This window comes from Poecilia reticulata, chromosome 8 (genome assembly GCF_904066995.2).
Source record: "Poecilia reticulata chromosome 8, P_reticulata-male-v2, whole genome shotgun sequence".
Taxonomy (NCBI): domain Eukaryota; kingdom Metazoa; phylum Chordata; class Actinopteri; order Cyprinodontiformes; family Poeciliidae; genus Poecilia; species Poecilia reticulata.
The window spans coordinates 9,119,399-9,142,898 of record NC_088837.1 but is presented as its reverse complement, the minus strand read 5'-3'; the positions used below and the strand labels follow the sequence as shown (position 1 = coordinate 9,142,898).

Below are 23,500 nucleotides of genomic sequence, written 5' to 3'. Positions count from 1 at the left end.
TGACAACAGTAAGATGGAATCACCAGAAAGCTATAGATGAATAGGGAGATTTTTAATCCTTTAAGGTATAATATTACCTCATCCTTCAAGCATGAGCTGGGTATTTATGCAATATTGAAATTATTGTTGTAACAGGACCAAAATGCCTTTTCATAAAGCAAAATGCAGTACATTCTTTAAAAACAGTGACATTCATTTATGTACTAATTGTCCCCAGTATCAACATTATGTGCAAAGACATCTGCTCAAGGAACTCAACGTGTCCACCACGTCAGAGAAGGTTGGCTTTCTGAATATTCCAAATCAACAAGCCAGATATGCTTAGTATATCTACCAAACTTGTCTAAAGGAGAGACAGCCTTTTCTGCACTGCAGCCCAATTTTTAAATAATCTCAGCTTGTTTAAGTGGTCTTCATGTTTACAAAAGATTTTCAAATAAAAACCTGTAAAGTGCAGAATGCTTTATAGGCAATTCTGTTTTTGAATGGAGATCAAAACTGAATTGTTTTACCTGCACTTGCATCAGTGCATAATCATGTGTTACAATACCCCTGTCAAACGCAATACCTAAATTTGATAGTGAATTTGTGGCAAGACTTATTTTGTGAATGAGAATAGACCAAAATTTCAGTCTCTTGGACATAGCCCAAAATACCCAGGAAATCCCATAAAGTCCGGTATGCTTGTTTTTGAAGTGCATTGTACATCCATACTCATCCAGTTTTACAGACTAGTTTGGTTGTTAAATGATTGATAGAAGAAAGATTACAACAAGTTTTGTCACTCACAAATGTTTAAATAGCAGTAACAAAATCTATCAAATTCTGGGCAACATCGTTTATTATAATTCACCGACAGAGAAGTACACCATCAAATACAAAACAATGATAATTACAGTATGAAGGCAGAAATATAAATAGGCTCAAAATCTTAAAATAAACCAATCACCTTTTATGCCATAGAATATTTTACATTACAGTTGTGAATAAAAAGTCAAAATCTCAATTACTACAGAAATGCTTCAGCAAAGTCATAGGAAAGCCTCAAATTTGCTCAACAAACGTTTAGAACTTTTTCTTACTTTTATTTATTATTAAACCCAGTATGCCTATCTGCGGTTGTAATAAACTATACTTAAATGTTTTGGGGGCTAAGCAGTGAGTTCATTAAGGAACTATTTGTTTAAATCTAATGATATGAAGTGTCTTGTAATGTTGTTTTACGGTTTGAACCTTGATCTCAACCAAATTTCTCCCTCATAGAGGTTTACATGTGTTATTTTATGTGTTCTTACATCTGAACAGTTATGTAAAAAAATAGTTTTTCATTCTTGCTTACTTGCTGAATATATTTAGCAACTACTAACTTTGCTCTTTGCATCATGATTTATTTTGCTGATTACAGTGACAATTTACACTCCCACCTCACGCAACATTCATTAGACTAGATTAGCTTAGGATAGTCGTATATGAGGAGATTGAGGAAGGGTCCCAAACATGAACTTCAGTCATAAGTAACAGAAACTGTGACATTGTCACTTAGAGGGGAGGTGAAAGTTTTATATTCCACAAGTGTTTCGTAATAACAGCGGTAATCTCCCACATGATTATCATTGGCTTCAAGAAATCTGAACGTAGAGGAGTTGGTACTTGATTGTTGGGTCTTAGTGAATGATCCAGAGGTCTTCTGCAGGGTGAATGATCCGCCTAAATACTGGGTCGAGACAGAACAGGTGATGGCAATGAGGTCACCAAAGGTAACCACGCCTGCAGGATCCATGGCGATGCTTGGTTTTGGAAGAATCACTAAAAGCATAATGAGAATGTTATTTATTATGTCATTTTGAACTATTTGATTAAACTAATTTCACAAACAATTACCTGTCACTTTCAGGTTGACATAGTCACTAAAAACAGAGCTAGAATCTGCTCTTTGAAATTGACACTGGTACGATCCCTCATTTGTAAAGTTGACTTGATGGATATGTAAAATAGTCGAGTTGCTGCTCGAGTCCACAGTCTGGGTGAAAGGACCTGGGGTCTTTGTGAAGATGAATGATCCTCCTACTTCACCCCCAGTGATCGAACAAGTAATTTGGACATCCTGGCCCCACATAACCAAACCAGTGGGCTGGATAGTGATGGTAGGCTTTGGTAGGCTGACTGAAAAATAACAACAATGTCAAATTAGAAAAATTTAAAAGAAGACCAAAGTGCAGACTTGAGAATCCCATGGACATATCTAAATAATTCAGTGACATAGCCAGATAGACACAGCAGAGCAAAATAATGCAGACAATGGGGGGTCCAGGAAACAAGAAATGCAGCACTGCAGTATCATTTAGGTCCCAAAAATCATCACAGACTGTTCCCCAGACACCATTGTGGTAGATTTCAACTCTTTCAGAACATGGCTTGTTTGATCCAAATAATCTGATTGAATCTGTAAATTTTTGTTACATGGAAAAACAAAAGTATTCAACAAAGACAATTCTGTTTGTGGCCACACAGGCTTTAGTCCTAATCAAATTAAAATCTGCCCAAAATTATTATTCTTTTTTTAAATATCAAAGTTTTTCATAATGGAACAATTAAATACATTAAACAAAACAACTATGAACATAAAGAACACAACCTTACTTGAACAGTTGACACCAGCATCTTCATGGTGTCCACAATCATGAGTCCCAAATTCTGTGTGCCCACACACGGCAAGAGAAGGTTCATTTCCAGAGCAGACCACATCATCAAGCCAGATCTGTCCAGTCCCCTGGCCAAAGTGGGCTAATGGTAGAGCTTTCTCAGCAGGACCACAGCCTAACTGTCTGCAGGCCACTGCAGCATCATTTAGGTCCCAACCATCATCACAGACTGTTCCCCAGACACCATTGTGGTAGATTTCAACTCTTCCAGAACATGGCTCGTTTGATCCAGCTAATCTGATCAGATCATCTAAAAAGAAAGCAAAATTGATTTAATATGAACCACCAAAGAAATTGTACAATTTGTGACAAGTGAACTGACCTGATGCAGAATACGAAGACAGGAAACAAGAGACTGCATTAGAAGAAATAAGCAAAAATGATTCATTCAATGTGGTTAAGTTCTTACTTGACAAATAAATCATCAGAGGACAAAATTTGATGAGGGATGGAAGTTTGGAAATTCTGCTCAAAATAATTTACCATTCCTAGTGTACTTCTGCCTAACTTAAGATAAGATTATGAACAATTATTTTGTCATTTTCATAACCTTACATTTTTCCAACTTCTGTGTTAAACCACATAACCAATAATGTATGTAGGATCACTGTACAAATTTGAGACATGAATCATAAACAAATCATCTATTTTTCTCACCTAAAAGCAGCAGATTGTTCACCATCCTGCTGACTGAGCATACGAACAGAAGATGAAATTGAGACACAGCGAAGAAGAGTCTGTGCTGAAATTACCTGATTGTTGTCAGGTATCCTGCAACAACCACTAGGGAACTTCTGCAATTAGATCTATAAAGAGCAAAATTCAAGGAAACAAGATGCAATAAGGTGTGTTGGACCCTGTGTGTTTTATAGGGGTTTTATAGCCTACAAATTTGCCTATAAACAAAACATTAGCAAAATATCATACAAAGCTGCCTTTGAATGAATAGGTGTATTAATTTTTAGTACTTTCCATAATCTAACTGTAGAAAGGAACGTCTGTGATGTGAGATTGTACTAAATATAGAAAAAACAAGGCTCTTACAAAGACTAGTTTCTGTTTAAAGGGATTCATTTGACTTTTGGGGCATTTCAGTCACTGGAATTTTTGGGGGGATTTTCCGTATGCCCTAACAAATCTCTTGCTTAAGTTTTAATACATGCTTTTACCAAGACTACTCATGTAAGTATACATTTAATTTAAATCAATAAAGAAAATTGCACAGTCATGGCACATTATATGTTGCAATTTATAACATTTTATCAAAATAAAAGATCTCCAAACAGAAATGCAGTGGATCTAAATAGCTTAAAAATTATTCTGTGAAAATAACTGGATTTGTTGTGATGTTAAAAATCGTCACAACAAACTGCAACTTGAAAACTTTGTTGTCTTGCAGTATGAAATCACTCGTAACTTTTCAATTCTGCCTACAACGTAAAAAAAAAATCCCCTTTCTTACAAGAGCCATTTTTATTTGGACAATATAAGATATTTGGTCTGATTCCTCAATGTCTTATACCATACCATACCAACTTTATTTATAAAGCCCTTTAAAACAACCACAGCTGATACAAAGTGCTGTACATTAAAACACAACATAACAAAAAAAAAATAAGTAAAAAAATAAAATAAAACTCTTACAGTTTAAAAACAAAAACATACAATTTAAAACTAGACCCCGCTGGAGTTGAAAGCCAAGTAAAATAGATGGGTTTTAAGACTAGCTTTAAAAGTGGACAGTGAAGGGGTCTCTCTGACCTGCAAAGGCAAGTCATTCCATAATTTAGGGCCCATGACAGAAAAAGCCCTGTCCCCTCTGAGCTTCCTCCTGGATCTGTTATTATTATCATAATAACAATCGTAATCTCCCTCAGGCCTTTCACTGGCTTCAAGAAATCTGAATGTGCAGGAGTTGGTACTTTATGGTCATGCTGAATGAATCTGAGGTCTTCTGCAGCATGAATGAATCCACCTAGAATCTGAGTTGAATTGGATCAATAATGTGGGTGTTGTGTTATAGTAATGTGGAGCAGCCAATAGCATTTTTTCTATGTGTTATTGTTGAACTCTATCAGAGCCTATTGTATATTATTTTTGGTTATCTGCGAAGTCTTCTCAATCAGTAAGATGTAGTTCAATCGTTAATTTGTTTTGATTATTGGAAAAGTCAAACTCATATACTCATTATGAGTTTGACGTTTGAGAGTGATAATTAAAGTGTAATGACAATTATTGTTTACAGGTAATGAAAACCTAAAATTCAGTTTCTCAGACAAACAATATCACAATGGAACAACAAAAAATGAACTTTAATACAGTAGTGCTATATAGTGATGATTTTGTGACCATCATAAGAATCGTAGGGAGAAACTGGAGGTGCCTCGACAGTTTACAAGAAGATGCTAACCGCAAGGAAGGTAAGCCATAAAATAATTGCAAAAGAATCTTTCTTTTGCAATTATTTTTTATGACTTGTTTTTGTGAATTGAAAGGAGAATAGGGGGGATGGGAAGGGGGAGTGTGTCACAATCTACCAGGAGATTTAGAGCATTTCACTGGGATCCTAACTTCAGCTTCTAGCTAAACTTTCTGAAAGATTTCCGATCAAATAAATAACATTTATAATTACATTCTACCTTGTTTTCCAAGTGTTTCAGATGAATTTACCCTGTGTAAAAAGTCTTTTTCCAACATACATTTTTTGGTTCTGAAGTCATTTTCTACTTTTACAGTACAAATAAAGTGTTCCTTGATAATAATCAACGTCAAGTTTTACTCACTTGAAACCAGTCTAAATAGTAAACATCTTTGTTACTGTGACGATAAACGCCACTAGTGTGTTCGAGACTCTATGTTTTACCATTCCTTTGAAGAAATTTTACTTCCTGACATAAAGTTGTTGATGCTGGACCATGTCCTGGTAATCTTGAGGTCATCATCACTGGTCTACAGAGATAGACCCATATGGCAGGAATTGAGGATCTTAAGTTTATCAAAACTTTATTGAAACTTTGTTTATACGTTAGTTGAATGAAATAAGTGACTTTAAGAGCATTGCACATGCAGCGTTTGAGTTTTGTTCCGGCCACAAGTCGTTCAAGGTTCCAGATAAGCTGCTGTGTCGCTCTTCCCAACTGTGAGTGTTTGTTTGGTTAGTGTCTGTGTAGTTTTTAATCACCATTTTTAATCAAAAGATTCTTTTTATGTTTAAAAAGCTGTGTATGACATGGGAAAACCAGGAACAACAATGCACTTTGTAAGGAAACAAAAAATATAAACAAGAATATCAAATGAGCATCTGATCATGTAAATGTGTCCCGTGTTTGTATTTGATTAACAAAAAACCAGGGACAAGTTAAATATATGAAAATATTAAATTCTTTACTTCATTCATTAAATGCTAGTGAAATGAAGGAAAACAGTAGTCTGTAGCTAAGCTAAATATGCTAAATGGTTAATAATCTCACAAAGTCTACCCACCTCTCGTGGGGAAAAACTGGACTATAAATTCTCTCTCTCTCTTTGAAAACCTGACGGCATATTTTTTTCTTAGCAGCGTAGTAACTGCCAAAGTCGTTCTTGTCTTCTCACTGTTGCAGTCAGAAGAGCTTGAAGTTAAAATGAGCTTGACGTTAACGTCAAGTTCGCTAAGCAGGAACGAACCATTTCATGTGGATACAGGGGGGTGTTCGGGGAAAATATAGATGCTTTTTGGTCTGGGAGTAGTAACATTTAATTTTTACTTCTAAAATCATTTTTAAAACACTATATGATTTTGTAATTTTTTTCTATTTCTATAAAAAAAAAACTATTTTTTGTGGGAGGGCCCCACAGGAGTCCTTGGAATTGTCCTAACTTTTCCCTCCTGATTACCAATATGTGGTCATCTGCTCCAGGAACCAAGTCAGAGAAGTTTGACTTTCTGAATATTCCTAATCAACAACTGAGATATGTTAAGTATATTTACCAAACTTGTCTAATGGAGGAAAATCCTTTTCTCCACTTCAGCCCAATTTTTGAATCACCTCAGCTCAGTTTAAGTGCTCTTCATAAAATCCTGAAAATGCAGAATGCGTTTATATTCAGACCTTTGTAGCCAATACTGTTTTTGTATGCAGGTCAAAACTGAATTTTTGATCTGCGCTGCAGTTCCATCAATGCATACTCATGTGTTAGAATATCCTTGTCAAACTCAATACCTACATTTGATTGTGAATTTGTGGCAAAACATTAAAATGAATGTTCAGAGACGTACATCTCCAAACTGGGTGAGCTTGAATTATTTTGTAAATTAGAATAGACAAAAACTTCAGTCAAGGTGTCTGATACAGAGACATAGTCCAAAATACCCAGGAAATCAAATAAAGTTCAGTATGCTTGTTTTTGCAGTGCATTATACATCCATACTCATCCAGTTTTACAGACTAGTTTGGTTATTAAATGATTGATAGAAGAAAGATTACAAAAAGTTTTGTCACTCACAAATGTTTAAGTACCAGTAATAAAATCTATCAAATTCTGGGCAACATCATTTAATAAAATTCACCCACAGAGAAGAACATCATCAAATACAAAACAATGATAATTACAGTATGAAGGCAGAAATATAAATAGGCTCAAAATCTAAAAATAAAGCAATCACCTTTTATCCCATAGAAGATTATACATTACATTTGTGAAGGAAAAAGTCCAAGAAGCAATAACCCTCAATGACCTTCAGTTATTAGCAACAGAAACTGTGACATTGTCACTTAGAGGGGAGGTGAAAGTTTTATATTCCACAAGTGTTTCGTAATAACAGCGGTAATCTCCCACATGATTATCATTGGCTTCAAGAAATCTGAACGTAGAGGAGTTGGTACTTGATTGTTGGGTCTTAGTGAATGATCCAGAGGTCTTCTGCAGGGTGAATGATCCGCCTAAATATTGGGTCGAGATAGAACAATTGATGGCAATGAGGTCACCAAAGGTAACCACGCCTGCAGGATCCATGGCGATGCTTGGTTTTGGAAGAATCACTAAAAGCATAATGAGAATGTTATTTATTATGTCATTTTGAACTATTTGATTAAACTAATTTCACAAACAATTACCTGTCACGTTCAGGTTGACATAGTCACTAAAAACAGAGCTAGAATCTGCTCTTTGAAATTGACACTGGTACGATCCCTCATTTGTAAAGTTGACCTGATGGATATGTAAAATAGTCGAGTTGCTGCTCGAGTCCACAGTCTGGGTGAAAGGACCTGGGGTCTTTGTGAAGATGAATGATCCTCCTACTTCACCCCCAGTGATCGAACAAGTAATTTGGACATCCTGGCCCCACATAACCAAATCAGTGGGCTGGATAGTGATGGTAGGCTTTGGTAGGCTCACTGAAAAATAACAACAATGTCAAATTAGAAAAATTTAAAAGAGGACAAAAGTGCGGACTAGAGACTCACATGGAAATAAATTATTTATTGCCATAGCAGATAGATATCAACAGAACAAAATAACACAGACAATGGAGAATCCAGGAAACAAGGAATGGCAATGGAGTAAACCAGAAAGAGACAGTGGAGAAAAAACAACTTAAATATACTAAGTGAAAGGGAAAAACGATCTAAAACATAAAGACAAAACATTACCAGTTAGTTGGATAGAATCACTCAAGTTGGTGCTCAAGTCTTGACTAAAAGACCTTCTTTGAAACTGACACTGGTACGATCCATGATCCACCAAGTTGACTTGATTGATGTGGAATGAAGCCGAGCTGCTGCTTGAATTTACAACATGAATAATTGGTCCTGATGTCTTCTTGAAGATAAATGATCCTCCTACTTGACCCTCAGAGACTGAGCAAGCGATGTTGACAGTCTGACCAATAGAAGCCACACCAGCAGGATCCAAAGTGATGCTGGGCTTTGGAAGAAATACTAAAAAAATACACAAGAGAAAAGCTTTACTGCCCATAAACCTTTGACATAATTCAGAGTAAGGGGACGTCACAGTACATTTTAGAGATCTCATAAGAAGTGGCAGATGTAAATTAAAACATAATTACCAGTTAGTTGGACAGGGTCACTGAAGCTGGTGTTGAAGTCTCGATCAGAAACTGTCCTTTGAAACTGACACTGGTATAATCCCTCATCTCCCAAGTTAGCTTGAGTGATATGGAAGGTAGCTGTGTTGCTACTTGAGCTTACAGTTTGGATGAAATTACCAGATGTTCTCCTAAAGACAAATAATCCTCCTGCCTGACCCTCGATGACAGAACAGGTGAAGGTGGCATCCTGACCCCACATCACCCCACCGGCAGAATCCAAGGTGATGGTCGGCTGTGAAAGGTTCACTAAAAAGCAACAAAAATATCATGTCTTTTCTATGTTTAATCAAATGGCCAAAGTTAATAAAAAATTATTACCGGTTAGCCAAACAGGGTCACTAAAGTTGGTGTGAAACACTTCACCAGAAACCGTTCTTTGAAACTGACACTGGCACAATCCCTCATTTCCCAAACGGACTTGCGCGATATGGAAAGTAGCCGAGTTGCTGTTTGAGTTTACAGTCTGAATGACAGAACCGGGAGGGTTTGTGAAGATAAACGATCCACTCAATCCATCCATAACGTCACACACGATGCTGACACTCTGACCCCAAGAAACCAGACCAACTGGCTGCAAGGTGATGTTGGGTTTTGGAATTTCACCTGAAAAATGGTGCAAAGTTTGGTCACCTGTTATAGTCATTTCAACCCTGTAGTAAACTCAGTTAATCTGCAAAATAAACATAAAAACTCACCGTTAATATAGAGTGAGACATAACTGCTGAAGTTGGTACTGAAGTCTTCATTAGAAATCCTCACTTTGAACTGACACTGGTAGTTTCCCTCATCCGTAAAGGTAACTTTAGGGATACTTAGAGTAGCAGAGTTGCTGCTTGAGTTCACAGTCTCACTGAAACTTCCTGAAGACTTCCTGAAGATAAATGATCCTCCTCCTTGTTCACTAGTGACTGAACAAATGATTCTAACATCCTGATTGAGATTAATCACTCCAGAAGGTTCAATACTGATCGTGGGTTGTGGAAAGATCACTAAAGAAATGAGACAGTTGTTATTTTCTTGGCACATTTATTTAGAGATTTAAGAGTAAATGAATGCAAAAAAATAATACCTCTTAGTTGGACTGTGTCACTAAAGAGAGTGGTGAAGTTTTCATTGGGAAGCATGATTTGAAGCTGACACTTGTACCATCCCTGATCATTGAAAGTGGCTTGAAGGATATAGAAAGTAGCAGAGCTGCTGCTTGAGTTCACAGCCCGGCTGAATGAGCCTGTGGTCGTCGTCAAGACAAATATCCCTCTTACTTGTGCATCAGTGACTGAACAACTGATGCTGACATTACGACCCAAAGTGATGTCACCTTGAGGAGTAAGTCCAATAGTGGGCCTTACAGGGCCTGTCAAAAAAACACAATATTTAGTGTCAGAGTCACACAGTGTCATCATAACATAGTTAATACATTTCATAAAGGACTGTCAGGCTTCAGATTTGACATAATTTCTGTGCAATGATAACACAGATTCTATTTTCTTCTATTTATTGCAGCACTTTTATACAACCTCTCGTCAACAAAAATCTTGTGATTGACTTATTGCACAATGGATGCACACACTGCACTGTTTCTGGATGTAATAGACACAATAATATTACATTTAAGTTTTCCCTTTAAAGTTACTTGAATTACTTTATTTATTTCCAAAAGTACTGCATATATCGTTTTTAATCAGTCCCCGAATTATGGAGAGATACCGTCAATGTGTAATTTATTGTCACTTACAGTGGTGGGGATTGTTTGGAGGGTTGCAAAACAACATTTGAATTCATAAAATAATGACTACAGTAGAACTTTTTCCAATTCTCCCAATGAGGACTTAAGTTAGATTTTACTACTCCGATTTTTTCCCAATACATTTAGTAGAAAACCTACATTACCTGAACAGATGACACCAGCATCCTGACTGTGATTACAGTTCTGAGCTCCAACTCTACTGTACGAACACTCAGGCAGATATCTTTCGCTCCCTGTGCAGGTCACTTCATTAATTTCTCCTGTTCCCTCTCCAAACTGAAGGACACTCAGTGCTGTACCACATCCCATCTGTCTGCAGACCACTCGAGCTTCGTTAATGTCCCAGCTGTTATTGCAGATGGTTCCCCAGGATCCATTGGTGAAGATTTCAACTCGTCCAGAGCATCTACTAGGCCCAATTAACCTGCTCAGACCGGCTATGAAAACCACGAGGCACAATTAATAGACAAATACTGAATGCGAAAAACAGGACTTTATAAAAAGTGTACAAGAAATCTGACCGATTTTTTTGTATAATAGCACTGTTCTGAAATTTGTCTAAAAAGTATAGCTTTACCTAAATGATGCAAATGAACAAATTTTAGTCAAATTCTACTATAAAGGGGCTCAAGATGACTGAAGAGTAATTAAAAGGTGCTTAAACTGAGTATTAGTTTAATAAATGTGCTCTCTATTCAGATACAAAACAAACAGTAAAAATTTGCTTGTAACAGTAAAACATCTGAACAGGAAGCTGGCCTCTGTGTTTGTGGAAAACCGGTGAATCCCCAGAGATTTGCATATTTTCAATATTTATCCCACATGCTATTTAAAATAGGGACAAAGGGAGTTTTTGAAAGAAAAATATTTGGAAAAATTTATACATTTTTCCAAATATTAAAAGATGGACCCTGGTTACAAAACAAATATGTATGAGACTACCCAATGCTAACATATAATAATAATAAAAGATGAAGAGCTGCTGAATCAAAAGCTTTCTCTTAAAGAAGCTCATATTAGGAAGACTAGCCGGAGAACAAAGCTGTTCAACTAGAACTCACGTTTACATGTTGGTTTTGAACTAAAGCTACATTTAGAGAGCAGTGATGAACATTTTCTCACCTGAGCAGATCACACCAGCATCCTGATTATGACTGCAGTTATGTACCCAGTATCCTCTGTTTGAGCACCGAGTCAGATGTGTTTCATTCCCCATACAGGCCACATCGTCAAAGAGGATTTTATCTGCTCCTTTTCCGAAGTACGCTGAGTGAGGAGCAGCCATGGCTACGCCACAGTTCAACTGACTGCAGACCACCTGAGCATCATTCAAGTCCCAGCTGTCATCACACACTGTTTGCCAGGCACTACTGAAGTAGATTTCTACTCGTCCAGCGCACCGAGACGGTCCAGTTAGACGGACTGGATAATCTATCAAGTGCATAAGATGAGGGACAAAGTGTAAAAAGGAACAAAGAGTGAGCAAAAAGGGATTGGTCTCAGACTCAGATTGTAACTATGAATCATTAGGTGTACAATATACACATATTCCTTAGAACAAACGAAAGATGTATAGATGAAACAAAATGTTTACAGTGTATAAAATGATACATGACTGTGAATAAATTACAAAAATGTTTCCAGATTTAGGCCAGTTAAGATTACCAAAATGATTTTGCTTTTCTAAATACAAGAAAAAATGTCCATCTATCCATTTTCTTGCACCCTTGTCCCTTAGTGGGGTCGGAAGGGTTGCTAGGGCCTCTCTCCAGCTAACGTACCGGGAGAGAGGCGGGGTTCACCCTGGACAGGTCGAAGAAAAAACTTTTTTTTTTAAATTAATATAATTTAAGCACGAAGGTGCTTGTGTGCTCGTGTGTTAATTATAATTAAGAAAGTATTGAAATTCTTAAAATAATTCTCATTATAGTGTTATTCAGAAAACAGGAGTCATTGTGTTAATCCTAACTGACCCAAAACAGGAAACTTTCAGTCTAAGTTCATGCTAGGCAGTCTGAAAACACAGGGTTGTGTATTTTATGCACCATATGTACATGTGTGGGTTTCAGCTGTTGATGTATAATAATCACGAAGAAATTAATAATACATTATTGAAAGTACAAAGAAACTGAGCCATACCTGAACAAGAGACATAAGCATAGGAACCATATTGGTATGTCCAAGAATTACTGTGCTGACATTCTTTTAGAGAAAATTCACTTCCGGAACATTTCAAATCAGGCAGCACGACGCTGTAGCTGTAGCCGTAGACTGACTGAGAGATTAATGCACCACAGCCCATCTGTCTGCAGGCCACTTTAGCAGCATTTATGTCAAAGCCGCTATAACTGAGTCTTCTCCATCCCCGATCGTGGTATAACTGGACGTCTCCAGAGCATGATGGAAATGGCAAGATCTGTTGAGCTATAGTTACATAAGAAAATAACAACAAAAGAAGTAAGCATATGCTGTTTTACCAACTTAATAGCAGCATAGATGAGTGTGGCTACAACAAGAAATAGGAAAAAACCATATCTGTTAAAGAAAGACATTTCTGAATGACTGCATCACTTTAACAAGAAAACTGTGTGTTTGCTACTATTCTCAGTACAGCTAATCCCACATCCATCACTATCACAGAACTGACTTTATCAGAAATCCTCTGAGTGATGTGTGTTATCTAAAACATTGGATTTCTACACACACTTACAAGAACAAGTGACACCTGCATCCTCACTATGTTCACAGTTGTGGATTCCAAATCCTCTGTGGCTGCATTCAGAAAGAAAATTTTCGTTTCCTAAACAGCCCACATCATCCAGCCAGATCTTTCCTGTGCCTTCACCAAAGTGAGCCGATGCATGAACAGTTAATTGTGGTCCACAGTCTAACTGTTTGCAGATCACATCAGCTTCATTAGAGTCAAAGTAATCGTCACAGACTGTTCCCCATTCTCCATTGTGGTAGATTTCAACTCTTCCAGCGCAATACCCATCTGAACTCGAACCAACCAATCTGACAATGTTGCCTGAAATGAAATAAACAATAAATAATCATTTTAAAAATAAGTATTAAACAAACAACTGCAAAAGTTGGAGATATGGACTGACCTTCGGCAGCTGACGATAAGCACAAGAGAAAAGAGGCTGTAGTAGAGAGAGAGAGAAAATAAACATGGTTATGTGAGAACAAAGTAATAAAAACACCAGAAAAATGTTGAAAATTTCAGAAAAAATACTATTTTTGACAAAGACTCTGATAAATCCAGAGTATATGGTTTTGGTGTATCTTATCTGGCAAGTTCTTCACATGTCAGCATCTTTCAAGGTTACAGTGACTGCTCTTCAACTTAATAAAATCACAGTTCACAGCTATGTATTCATTCCAGATATTATAAAAATTCTAATCTAACAGTTTTACCCAAACCACAATTTATTGCTCATTATGTCTGTTGTTCAGCATTACAATCTGAATCCAGTCCTTCCAGTCAAATATTTGGTCCAGCTTCACTGCAAAAACATAAAATCTTACCAAGCGTTTTTGGTCTAGTTTTTACTTAATGCACTTGAAATAAGACAAAACTAACTTTAGAGTAACTTTTCAGAAAGGTATAGAAGCTTGTTTTAAATCAATAATTCTTTCATATTGATTAAAAAAATACGATTTCGACTGGCCGATAATTTTACTTATTACAAGACGTGTTTCCCATTTGTGAAACAATCTGCCAGTAGAACTCGTAGTTCTTTTTTTTAATCAATATTAAAGAATTAAAAGAAGCTCCACTATCTTGTTGAAAAGTTCCTTGAAAGTTACTTTTGTCTTATTTAAAAAAAAAATAGAGCAAAAATGCTTTTAAAATGGCTATTCATTGACTTACTAAAATTTCCGTACATTGAACAATTTCATAATCTAAAAATTAGAACCAAAAATATTTTTGCTCACCTGAAACAAGACCCAGTAACAGATCTAACATCTTTACAGCCTGAAAAGTTGGTGACTTATGAATGACCAAACACGAACACTACAGGACAGAACAGCAGATGGTACCATTTATGGATGCCCACTCAGTCAACCCCGGCAGGGGAGGGGCAGGGGGAGAAGGTAACAGTTTTGTTTCCTGGTCAGTATTTACACAAAATAAGGATGTTTGTATGAACGGAAATCTGAGCGAGATACATGATCATGTACTTCCTTGTATTCAAAGAAGCTCTATTTATTTTTGCAGTGGATGTGTTTACAGCAAACACAGAGCAGCTGCTAGTCTAGTTGCTAGCTGGTTCTAGTCTCTCCCTCATATATCAAAATAAGAAGAATTTAATCAAACAGGTACTGTTTTATTGTTTTTTTTATTTAATAAAAAAAAACATCTAATACCCAATTATACTTTTTTTTGGTCTTGGTCTGTGACATTAAATCCAAATAAAACACATTGAAGTATTTAAACATATTGAAATTTGTGGTTGTAACGTGAAAGATGTTAAAAAGATCTGTATGAACTCTGGATGCTATAGGTGTTCATCTACAAAGTCTGTAAACAGACTTTTGGGTTAACAGGTAAAAACTACGCTGGTCAACAGCCAAAAACAGTTTGGGGTTTTTCCAACTGTTTTAGGGTGATTTTGATTAGCTGAATCTAAAAATGACATTGGTTTTGCTCAATCAGGCTAACTTTCTGAACTAAGCTACATATTAGTTTGGGATGCACTCATGATTATTGATTACTGTTAAACTCTGACGAGGGATATCCCTGCTGCTGAGCATACGAGGCGTTCAAAGAAACAGAGGTTCATGCCCTGAATTTTGCCCAATGAAGATGTAATATTCAATGTACATGTACTTACCTTTATCAGTGTTTACTATTCAGTTTACAGAAATTCAAGCTTATGTCATTTAGTTAGTACACTCTGTTAGAAAACAATTTTTTTTTTTCTCCTAAAGCCTTTTTTGGATGAGAAATGTCAATGGAAATGAACTGTCAAAAATGTCATCAGTTTAATCAGAAGATTGGATTTCTCTAAATCAAATATGAATAAAAAGCTGACCTGACTGAGGAAAAATGGACGTCATTTTTGGATTCAGGCGTAGCTGAAGCTCCAAACTCAAACGCGAGCAAACAAAGCAGAGGCTGTTTCTCACACGACGACATTAGTGCAGAAAACCGAAATGCAAATGTTCTAACCGGTTTAAAACAAGGAAACAAACTTTATTTGGTTCACCGAGTAGCACAGGTTGACCTTTTAAACACACACGAAGGCACTCACTGATGTTGTGCTACAAATTACATTTAGCATTCATAAGATAAAAAAAAAAGAAAAACAAAAAAACGCCAGTAAATTATCCAGGTAAAAGGAAACAAAGATTTTATTCAACAAGATTTATGTTAAAATATGTTCAATTGTTTTGACTTTACAATGGAAAAAAAATGTAGCAGCTGATGAAAAGTAATTAACATTTAAAAGTGAACTTTATTTGCAAATAAACAAAATCCAACATTTTGTTAAAATCTTGCTTGCCTGCTTTTAAAGATAAGATAGCACCATTACTTCTGCTCCTGGAATCTTAACACAAAGGTGTACTAAGAATATTTACATCAGGGCACTTATTTTACCAACTGGAACCTGACTGTAAAGCTTTTAAGAGACATCATTCTAAAGCTAAACTGCTTCTTAACTTATTTTACTGGCATTTGAGTGCATACTGTTTTACTTACAAATAGTTCTGCCTGCGTAAGAACAGCAATAAAATGCATTCTGAAGAATCGAAGGAATAAACGAAAGCTTTTAGGTTTCCAAGTGGTTCCTGCCTGCATCCTCTTCCGAATTAGTCCGGTAGGATCGCCGTAACAACTTTGCTATAGGGTCCGTAGCGACCAAATATGTCTTTGCCCACCACAGCAGCACACAGCTTGTGCCCACGCTTGAACTTATTGATCAGAGCGCACATGGGCAGAGACTTGGCCTGCAGTTTGTCGTAAGTATCCCACTTGAGGAAGACGCCGCTCCCTTTAAAGGTCTCCATCGCTAGAAGGATGCTGCAGCAGAGAGAGAGGAGGAGGAAATGTTCGGCATTAAACTCTTCTCCTTCACAATATTTTCAATGTTTTTTAATAACAGCCTTCCTCGCAACAGGGTTATTTTTTTTCCAGTGCTGTCTCTTACGCGTAGCTTTCCATCGGTGGCAATCTGGGGTCTTCGTCCTCCACGTTCCAGAGGACGGAGATTCGAGTTGGGTTCCTGATGAAGGCCAGGTTTACGTCTACTCTCGGAGGCATCTTGTACGAAGCCGCTTCAGCCTTCAGGACGGCCGGGAAGGGGGTGTTGGGAAGAGGCGGATAGACGAACATATCCTATTGGGAATATGCGATGTACCAGTCAAGCGTAGTACATCGCTTGACTGGTTCAAAAGCGATGTACTACGAAGCAGGTTTCATACAGCCAGACTGTTTAACTAACCTCCATCGGCTCCATGCCTTCCAAATCATTGGGTGTGGGACTGCTGCTGTGGCCAGGAGAGGAAGCTTCTTTTTTTAACCGCTTAGCCAAGGGCTCATCGACGTAGTCTTGATTTTCGTTGCGGGAATCTGCTGCCTCTGTTTTTATACTGGCTATCTTCTGAATTTGACAAACCAAAAAGGGAAAAAAATAAAATAAAATAAAACAAAACAAAATATTATGGAAAATGTGTGGCTGATTTGTCAGGTTCATTAACATTTACGGTGTCAGCAAGATCCTTACAATTCCTGTGTTGCTTAAGTATTAAAGTGTTACTGACACAAACATGTTGAGTTTTTTGTTGTTGTTTTTTGAAAACAGAACCATAAAAGAATTTGTTGTGCAGATTTAAATTTGCTTCCTGCTTTTCACCAATCAGGGCAGAACTATGCATAAACAGTGGTATAAAAATAGATCTACTCATTTAAATGGCTTTTACCAAGCTGAATCACCCTTTGCATATCCACAGAGAGGCTTACAGCAAAATTTGCGTTGAACATGTGGCTACTCTTCCTGGAAGTTTTATCCAAAATCTAAACATAGTCCACATCTTTTAACAGGGCTTTCAGGAGGGCGTCCTAACAGCTCAACGCCAGGCTGCGTCTCCTGTTCCACAACTAGTTTTGAAGTGTTTTAGGTCTATATGCTGGAACAGCAACTGTGCCCAGGTGTTCGTTAACTGATCCAAAATGCTACCCTTCAGTGAAACCAAATCGTTCAGGATGTTGAAAAACTGACCCAAGAAATATGGCCCACTCCAAAATTGACATTTTCAAACTGGTGGAAATTGAAACAGTCCACATGGACGAGTATCATTGTCTGTTTCAAAGTAAAAAAAACGCAGATTAAGCTGTTTATTTTCTTAAATTGTTTGTATGAGCTGAAATAAAGAGGTATTAAATTTGCTTCTTGCAGTTGTAGCTAGATTTACTTCATGTTCATTGTATTTTCACCCTGCAGGAACTTAGGAAGGGTTTCAAGCTGAGGACTGACAGTTCCTCTACACTCAAAGATAAATCATCCCAATTTTATTTATTTATTTTTTGGTCGTTTGTTGTTTTTTTTGTATGTTCACTTGTTGTTTTGCAAAATCACTGAAGTCGATCATCAGTGCATCCAGAGAAACAAACAGGGTGACATAAGAACAATAGCAATGGGTGATGAAATTTAATCTTCTGTCAATTTTATGACAAAAACAGTGTATTTAAAAAAAAAAAACTCTTACAAAGAAAGTAAATGTTAACAAGTAAGCAGACTCCAATCCTACCTTATGCTTTTTAGAGTCACAGGGACTAAGACACGGTGGCGGCGGCGGCTTCTCACATAAATCTGCCACAGATAAACACAGAGAAACATCAGGAGGCAATAACAACAAACAGCTTGGTTTCTATTCAAATGATTCAATTGAATCTAATCAATTGGAAAACTTTTACACACCACACTTTTCAGTTTTTTATTTGCAAAACAAAATCTTTGAATTGTGTAATCTTCCTTCAAATTCACAACTGTATGCCACTTTATGTACGTCTCATTAAATTCAAATGAGACCTACGTATTTATGTTTATGGTTTAATGTGACAACATATGAAAAAGGGGTGTGAATACTTTTGAAAGCCACTGTGTGTGTGTATGACTCAGGACAGGAGGATCTACTGTGTGCCTGTTGTTTAAGATTTGTGTTACACTGTATTCCAGCTAATCCGTTACAAATACAAAAGATGCTGGTGTAAAAGAAAAATGGATAAACTGTAAATGTTGGGACTAGTTGTGATTTATCAAATCAGTGCCATGGAGAGTATGTGTGGATTTGTGTGAGAATCACACAAGATATATGGGCAGTCATAAAAATGGATTTATCTGGTGTAGTCAAATATCTGCAGAGCAACTTACCTTCATTACTTGACCACTGATTTATTTGTCCCACTTTTCTTTCCTATGAAGGAAAATATGTCAGTGGGTATATTCATGCTGTACTTAAAAGGAAGTTGATTCAGCTTCTGCTTAGTTATCCACACCATGATCAGTATGTTTAAACAAACAAAAATATCATTTTACCTTAGGAACAGGAGAACACCGAGGCGTCAGAACGGGAGGAGGGTCCTCTAAATTCGCCACGGCAGTGGTCAGCACTTTGCACAAATCAGAAGAGGCAGGACACAAAATGAAAAGATTATAATTAGTAAATAGAATATTATGTTTGTAGATATTTTCGAATAGTTAAAAATGCACGTAAACCAGAATTTTTTTCTAAAAACTAAATACCAAAAATTCTATTTTCACCTTAAAGACTAAAATATTTGCTGCTGTGACATGAACTTACTCTCATTGTCGGCGCGGAAATTTTTCAATGCCTTTCTTGTCGTCTCCTGAACAAAACAAATCAATGAAAAGCTGCTTTATTATGAGTCAAACAGCAATGATTTGACTAAATGATATCTGGCTATTTGCTGCTTGAACTGTCAAAAAAAAAAAAGTCTCTAATTTACGTCTATAATTTTACCATATAAAATCAGTAAAATTCTGGCTACCACAGCTGCTGGTATTGCATCTTTTACAGTGTGTAATCAAATTAATTTTAACATCAAACTATAATAATTTGAGTAAGGAGAGAAATTAAGTTTTACAGCAAATATGGGCAGTAGTGTATTTTTTATTATCTATTAAGAAAAATGTGTATATTCATTTAAGAACAGAAAAAGTCACAATATAATCAAATATGTGTTTTATGAAACATTTTTTCCTCCTGAGACTGTCAGTAAATGCTGTATGTTTTTTCAAAATATGAGTTCACTTAATGCTGTTTAGCAGTAAAGTAGCAGCACTTAATGTAACAGTGTGGCCTATTGGATAATATACATGTTTCACTCTGAAGATGTTCTCCACTTTGTTAGGATTCAAATGATTAAACTGGTTGATTTATGGCTAAAAAGACAAAAATATTAAAACCTTTTACACCAACAATTTTATTGCCATTGCAATTAAAAACACAAAACATCAGTATATTTTAATTCTACCCCAATGTGCAGGTTTTGCAAAGAAAATCTGAGCCGATGCACTGATCCTTCTTGGAAACTGTGCATTAGATCGTTCGAAACTAAACAGACTGATTTACTAGTTAGGGATAAATTGCTCTATAATTACCATCATTTTGAGAAGCTCCCCACTTTCCGCTTCACGGTTTGTTCTCATTGTGCCTGCTGTGGTTAAAAGGAAGCAAGCACACAAAATAAAAACAAATGCAATGTAAATCTGGATACCAAAGCAATTTTGCCGAATGAGCTCTTACACTGTGACGCCGCGTCCAAAGGGTCACGCTCTGGGCCTTTCCTACAAAGTTCACAGCAAACCTCATTATTTCCGCCTTTATTCAGTGAAAACAAGTCGCACACAAATTCACGGTCGTTACTGACGAAGCACTAAATGAGCTGAAACGTACCCAAGGAGGTCACGGTCACCAGCGGAGGACGGAGAACTCTACAAGAATGTTGAAAATTAAGATTCAAATTTGGGATATATTGGCGTTATTGTTAAAATATGAAAAGTTACCCATAAACAGGGGAGACTATGAGATTGTACCAACCTGTTTCTGAATACTTGCTAAGTAGGAGAGAGCCACCTCCGCTCTCCTCGCTATGGCATCGATTCGACTCTGATGAAGAAAGAAAAAAAAGCGTTCAGTAAAAACAGCTCTTTTGTTTTTGCTCTTTTGCAAACGTCCATTTACTTTAAGCACCCTCCGATACACTGCATCATCCTGCCTAATAATCAATCTGTGATACGTCACCCTCTTGCTTCACAACTGGTTAGAGGTTATTTCCTGGCATGCTGTACTTTGTTTATGCCACGCATGTTCTCTGTTCTTGTGTTCCCCCCACCTCTAGTTTCTGAATGGACGTTTCGAAGCTGGCTTCATCATTTGTGTCTTGAATGCGTTGTATCATACTCTCAATCTGCCTTTCCTTATTTGCCACAGCTTTATGGGCCTCCTGCTCAATCAGAGCTTGCACCTGTAGAAACACAAAATGCCATTAAGGATACAAATTCATGGCATTTGCTTTTGGACATTTTCAAATATCTTGCACATGCGATGTCTAGAGATATGTCCAAAGGATTCAATTGCACTCATAGTTTTAAAAAGCTTTGGGTTAAGCCTTTCTTTTTTATTATCGCCATTGTTACATTAATATTAACCTCAAAAATATCAGGTATTTTCTTACTTCTGATTGGGAGATCATTAGCCTCATATCGCCGGCTTCAGCAGATCCAGACACAGGAGGAAATGTCTCTGTTCTTCTCAAGGAAACAAAAAAGTAAAGAGAAACAATTAGAGATTAGCTAACTTTGCCTTTATCTGTATTCATCAACAAAAACTGTAAAGCAAGAAGTATTGCATCGCAGTGGTGCAGACCCCTCAGCACTATAAGCAACACCACTGTGAGAGAAAGTTAAATACCAGAAAGCAACATACGACATTAAAGAACTGACAAACAGTAGAGAAATTATGAACAGGTTGATTTAAAAAAAAAAAAAAAAGAAATGTTTCCAAATCCTTTTTCAAACTGCATGCAGTGCAACATAAAAAGTTCAATTTGTCTGTCTTTCACTTAGACATGGCATTCCCCAAGGATCCCTCCCTAGTCCCATCTTGTTGTCTAATGTTGCGCTTGAGGTCTGTTCTTAAAAAACTTAAGTTTTCCGCTCAAATTTTTAACTACAGATTTGGTTCTTAACCCATTTAATCCCCACCGGCAACAATTGTTGCCAGACAATTTTTTTTTTCTAACTTCCAGAAGCTCTAGAAGGATTTTTTTGACTTTTGGTAACTAATTGAAGTTCTAAAATAAAATAATAGAGTGTCTACTCTAAGCAATATCAATTTCATGCATCTGGTGTGAAAGGTCACATGGCCAGACCTCTTTACTTCCCACCTGTAACGCTGGAGGTAAATGTCAGTGTCGCTATGCTTTCCAGTGTGATTCAATTCAAAAACTGAAATTCATTTATAATCTTGAGTTCTTATTTTGTTGCTGTTGTTCTGATGACTACATGATTCCCCATTAAAATATTTTAAATCTTTCATCAAGGAGCAGCATCAAAGATAAAGGCAGGTTTTACGATTTAATAAGACCGACAATATTAGTCAGGCAGTACACGGGGACACAGTTTTCTGAAGCATTTTTGCAAGCTGGACAAGGAACGTTCCAGAACAACGCGGTCTTAAAAATATAGGTTAGCTCTTTACACACGTGCTTAAAGAAACTTTTTGATGCATAGTAAACACATTCACTTACAGTCGAATATCTCGTTTCACTTCAATATAAACCTTTCAGACTCTTAATATGGGTAAAATAATGATGTACGTGTTAGATGATGATGGCACAAAATAACATTATAGAGCAACGGTTTTAACTGGCAACGGCTGATGTGTTTTTCCTTGTATTCGTACATGTCTGGTACGGTGGGGAGGATGTTTTTAGAAAAGTACGATAGTTTCAAAGTTGCTCTTTCTCTATGTTAAGTACAAGTATTTCAAAAATTAATAGTCAAATAGTTTACTAACAGTAACAATACCTCAAGAACACCTCAGATCGTCGTCTCTTTGATTTTTTTCCGGGTTTTCTTCTTCTAGCAGCTAACAAATCAACCGCACAATGTGTGGACGCCACCTACTGGACTGGAGTATGCACCGATGAGATGCCAAAAGACCCTTCTTCCTCAGTTCAGCTAAACCAGTGGTTCTTAACCTGGGTTCGATCGAACCCAAGTCGGTTTCAGGGGTTCGGCGGAGTCTCTGCCGCGGAGGTAAAGACACATTTGTGTAAAGTCGTGATGACGCCCCGCTTTGCCATCACTTGCTGCAGAGGATCACGTTACATTGCTACAACTACACCTAGACATTTAAAACCTAACTAGATTATTCTGTACTAACAGCAGAATAAATAAAACATTTGTGAAACCTTCTAATTGATTTGTGAAATTTGTAAAATGTCAACAGATTCCAGAACGCAATAGATCTGAATTATTAATTTGTGATTATTATTTTAACTTTCCGTTTTCTTTTTTTAATCTTTATTATAGATGGAATTGGACAGTTCTGTTTGATGGCTTCCTGGAGGGAGAGATTGGCTGAGCTATTGTTGTCAACAACTTTTCTCCTACTATTGACGTTTTTGCTTTTCTTTATATAAAGTATTTCTATCAGTTGCTCTTTTTCCGTTTTGTATACAGTATTTGTTTATACAGTATTTTTTTTATTTTTACATTAATGCTTACCTGGTCAGATGAGGTGGAAATGTACATCCTCTTGATTACTGACAAATGTCAGAACCACATGGACTGAGCTGGTTACATCAGATCAAGCTGAATCTTTATTTCTCATTAGAATGACTTATTGTAATTTTAAGACATTGTTATAAAATTTCATCTTTATTCTGCTGAAATGATGACTGCATTCTTGCAATTAAAAATT

At 36.7% G+C, this 23,500-nt stretch overlaps 2 protein-coding genes and 1 long non-coding RNA gene across 4 annotated transcripts; 1 reads left to right on the top strand and 2 right to left on the bottom strand.

Annotated features, from left to right (window-relative positions):
* Positions 1-859: 859 nt before the first annotated feature.
* On the bottom strand, positions 860-14,617 carry LOC103468594 (uncharacterized). The gene is made up of 17 exons (XM_008415754.3): positions 14,483-14,617; positions 13,651-13,686; positions 13,251-13,568; positions 12,680-12,964; positions 11,663-11,971; positions 10,684-10,977; positions 9,863-10,147; positions 9,489-9,782; positions 9,112-9,396; positions 8,752-9,039; positions 8,336-8,623; positions 7,799-8,080; positions 3,360-7,723; positions 3,025-3,057; positions 2,641-2,952; positions 1,882-2,163; positions 860-1,806 (listed from the first exon to the last, which is right to left on the bottom strand). The coding sequence occupies exons 1-13, from the start codon at positions 14,511-14,513 to the stop codon at positions 7,422-7,424; spliced, it is 3,297 nt and encodes a 1,098-aa protein (XP_008413976.3). The 5' UTR covers positions 14,514-14,617; the 3' UTR covers positions 860-1,806; positions 1,882-2,163; positions 2,641-2,952; positions 3,025-3,057; positions 3,360-7,421.
* A 1,266-nt stretch (positions 14,618-15,883) lies between these two features.
* On the bottom strand, positions 15,884-22,855 carry atf7ip2 (activating transcription factor 7 interacting protein 2). Of its 2 annotated transcripts, none has more exons than XM_081609832.1 (14): positions 22,614-22,855; positions 21,249-21,321; positions 20,907-21,038; positions 20,612-20,680; positions 20,468-20,505; positions 20,318-20,358; positions 20,173-20,228; positions 19,352-19,397; positions 19,087-19,160; positions 18,922-18,964; positions 18,299-18,360; positions 16,993-17,151; positions 16,699-16,886; positions 15,884-16,571 (listed from the first exon to the last, which is right to left on the bottom strand). In XM_081609832.1, exons 2-14 carry the CDS (start codon positions 21,273-21,275, stop codon positions 16,361-16,363), a joined length of 1,146 nt encoding a protein of 381 aa, XP_081465958.1. In that variant the 5' UTR covers positions 21,276-21,321; positions 22,614-22,855; the 3' UTR covers positions 15,884-16,360. The 2 variants fall into 2 exon arrangements, with proteins under 2 accessions (XP_081465958.1, XP_008413975.1); XM_008415753.3 differs by having other exon boundaries at positions 22,603-22,854.
* On the top strand, positions 22,741-23,235 carry LOC145552491 (uncharacterized). The gene is made up of 2 exons (XR_014088551.1): positions 22,741-22,833; positions 23,110-23,235. It is a non-coding gene; the product is annotated as an uncharacterized LOC145552491 (long non-coding RNA).
* The last annotated feature ends 265 nt before the right edge of the window (positions 23,236-23,500 follow it).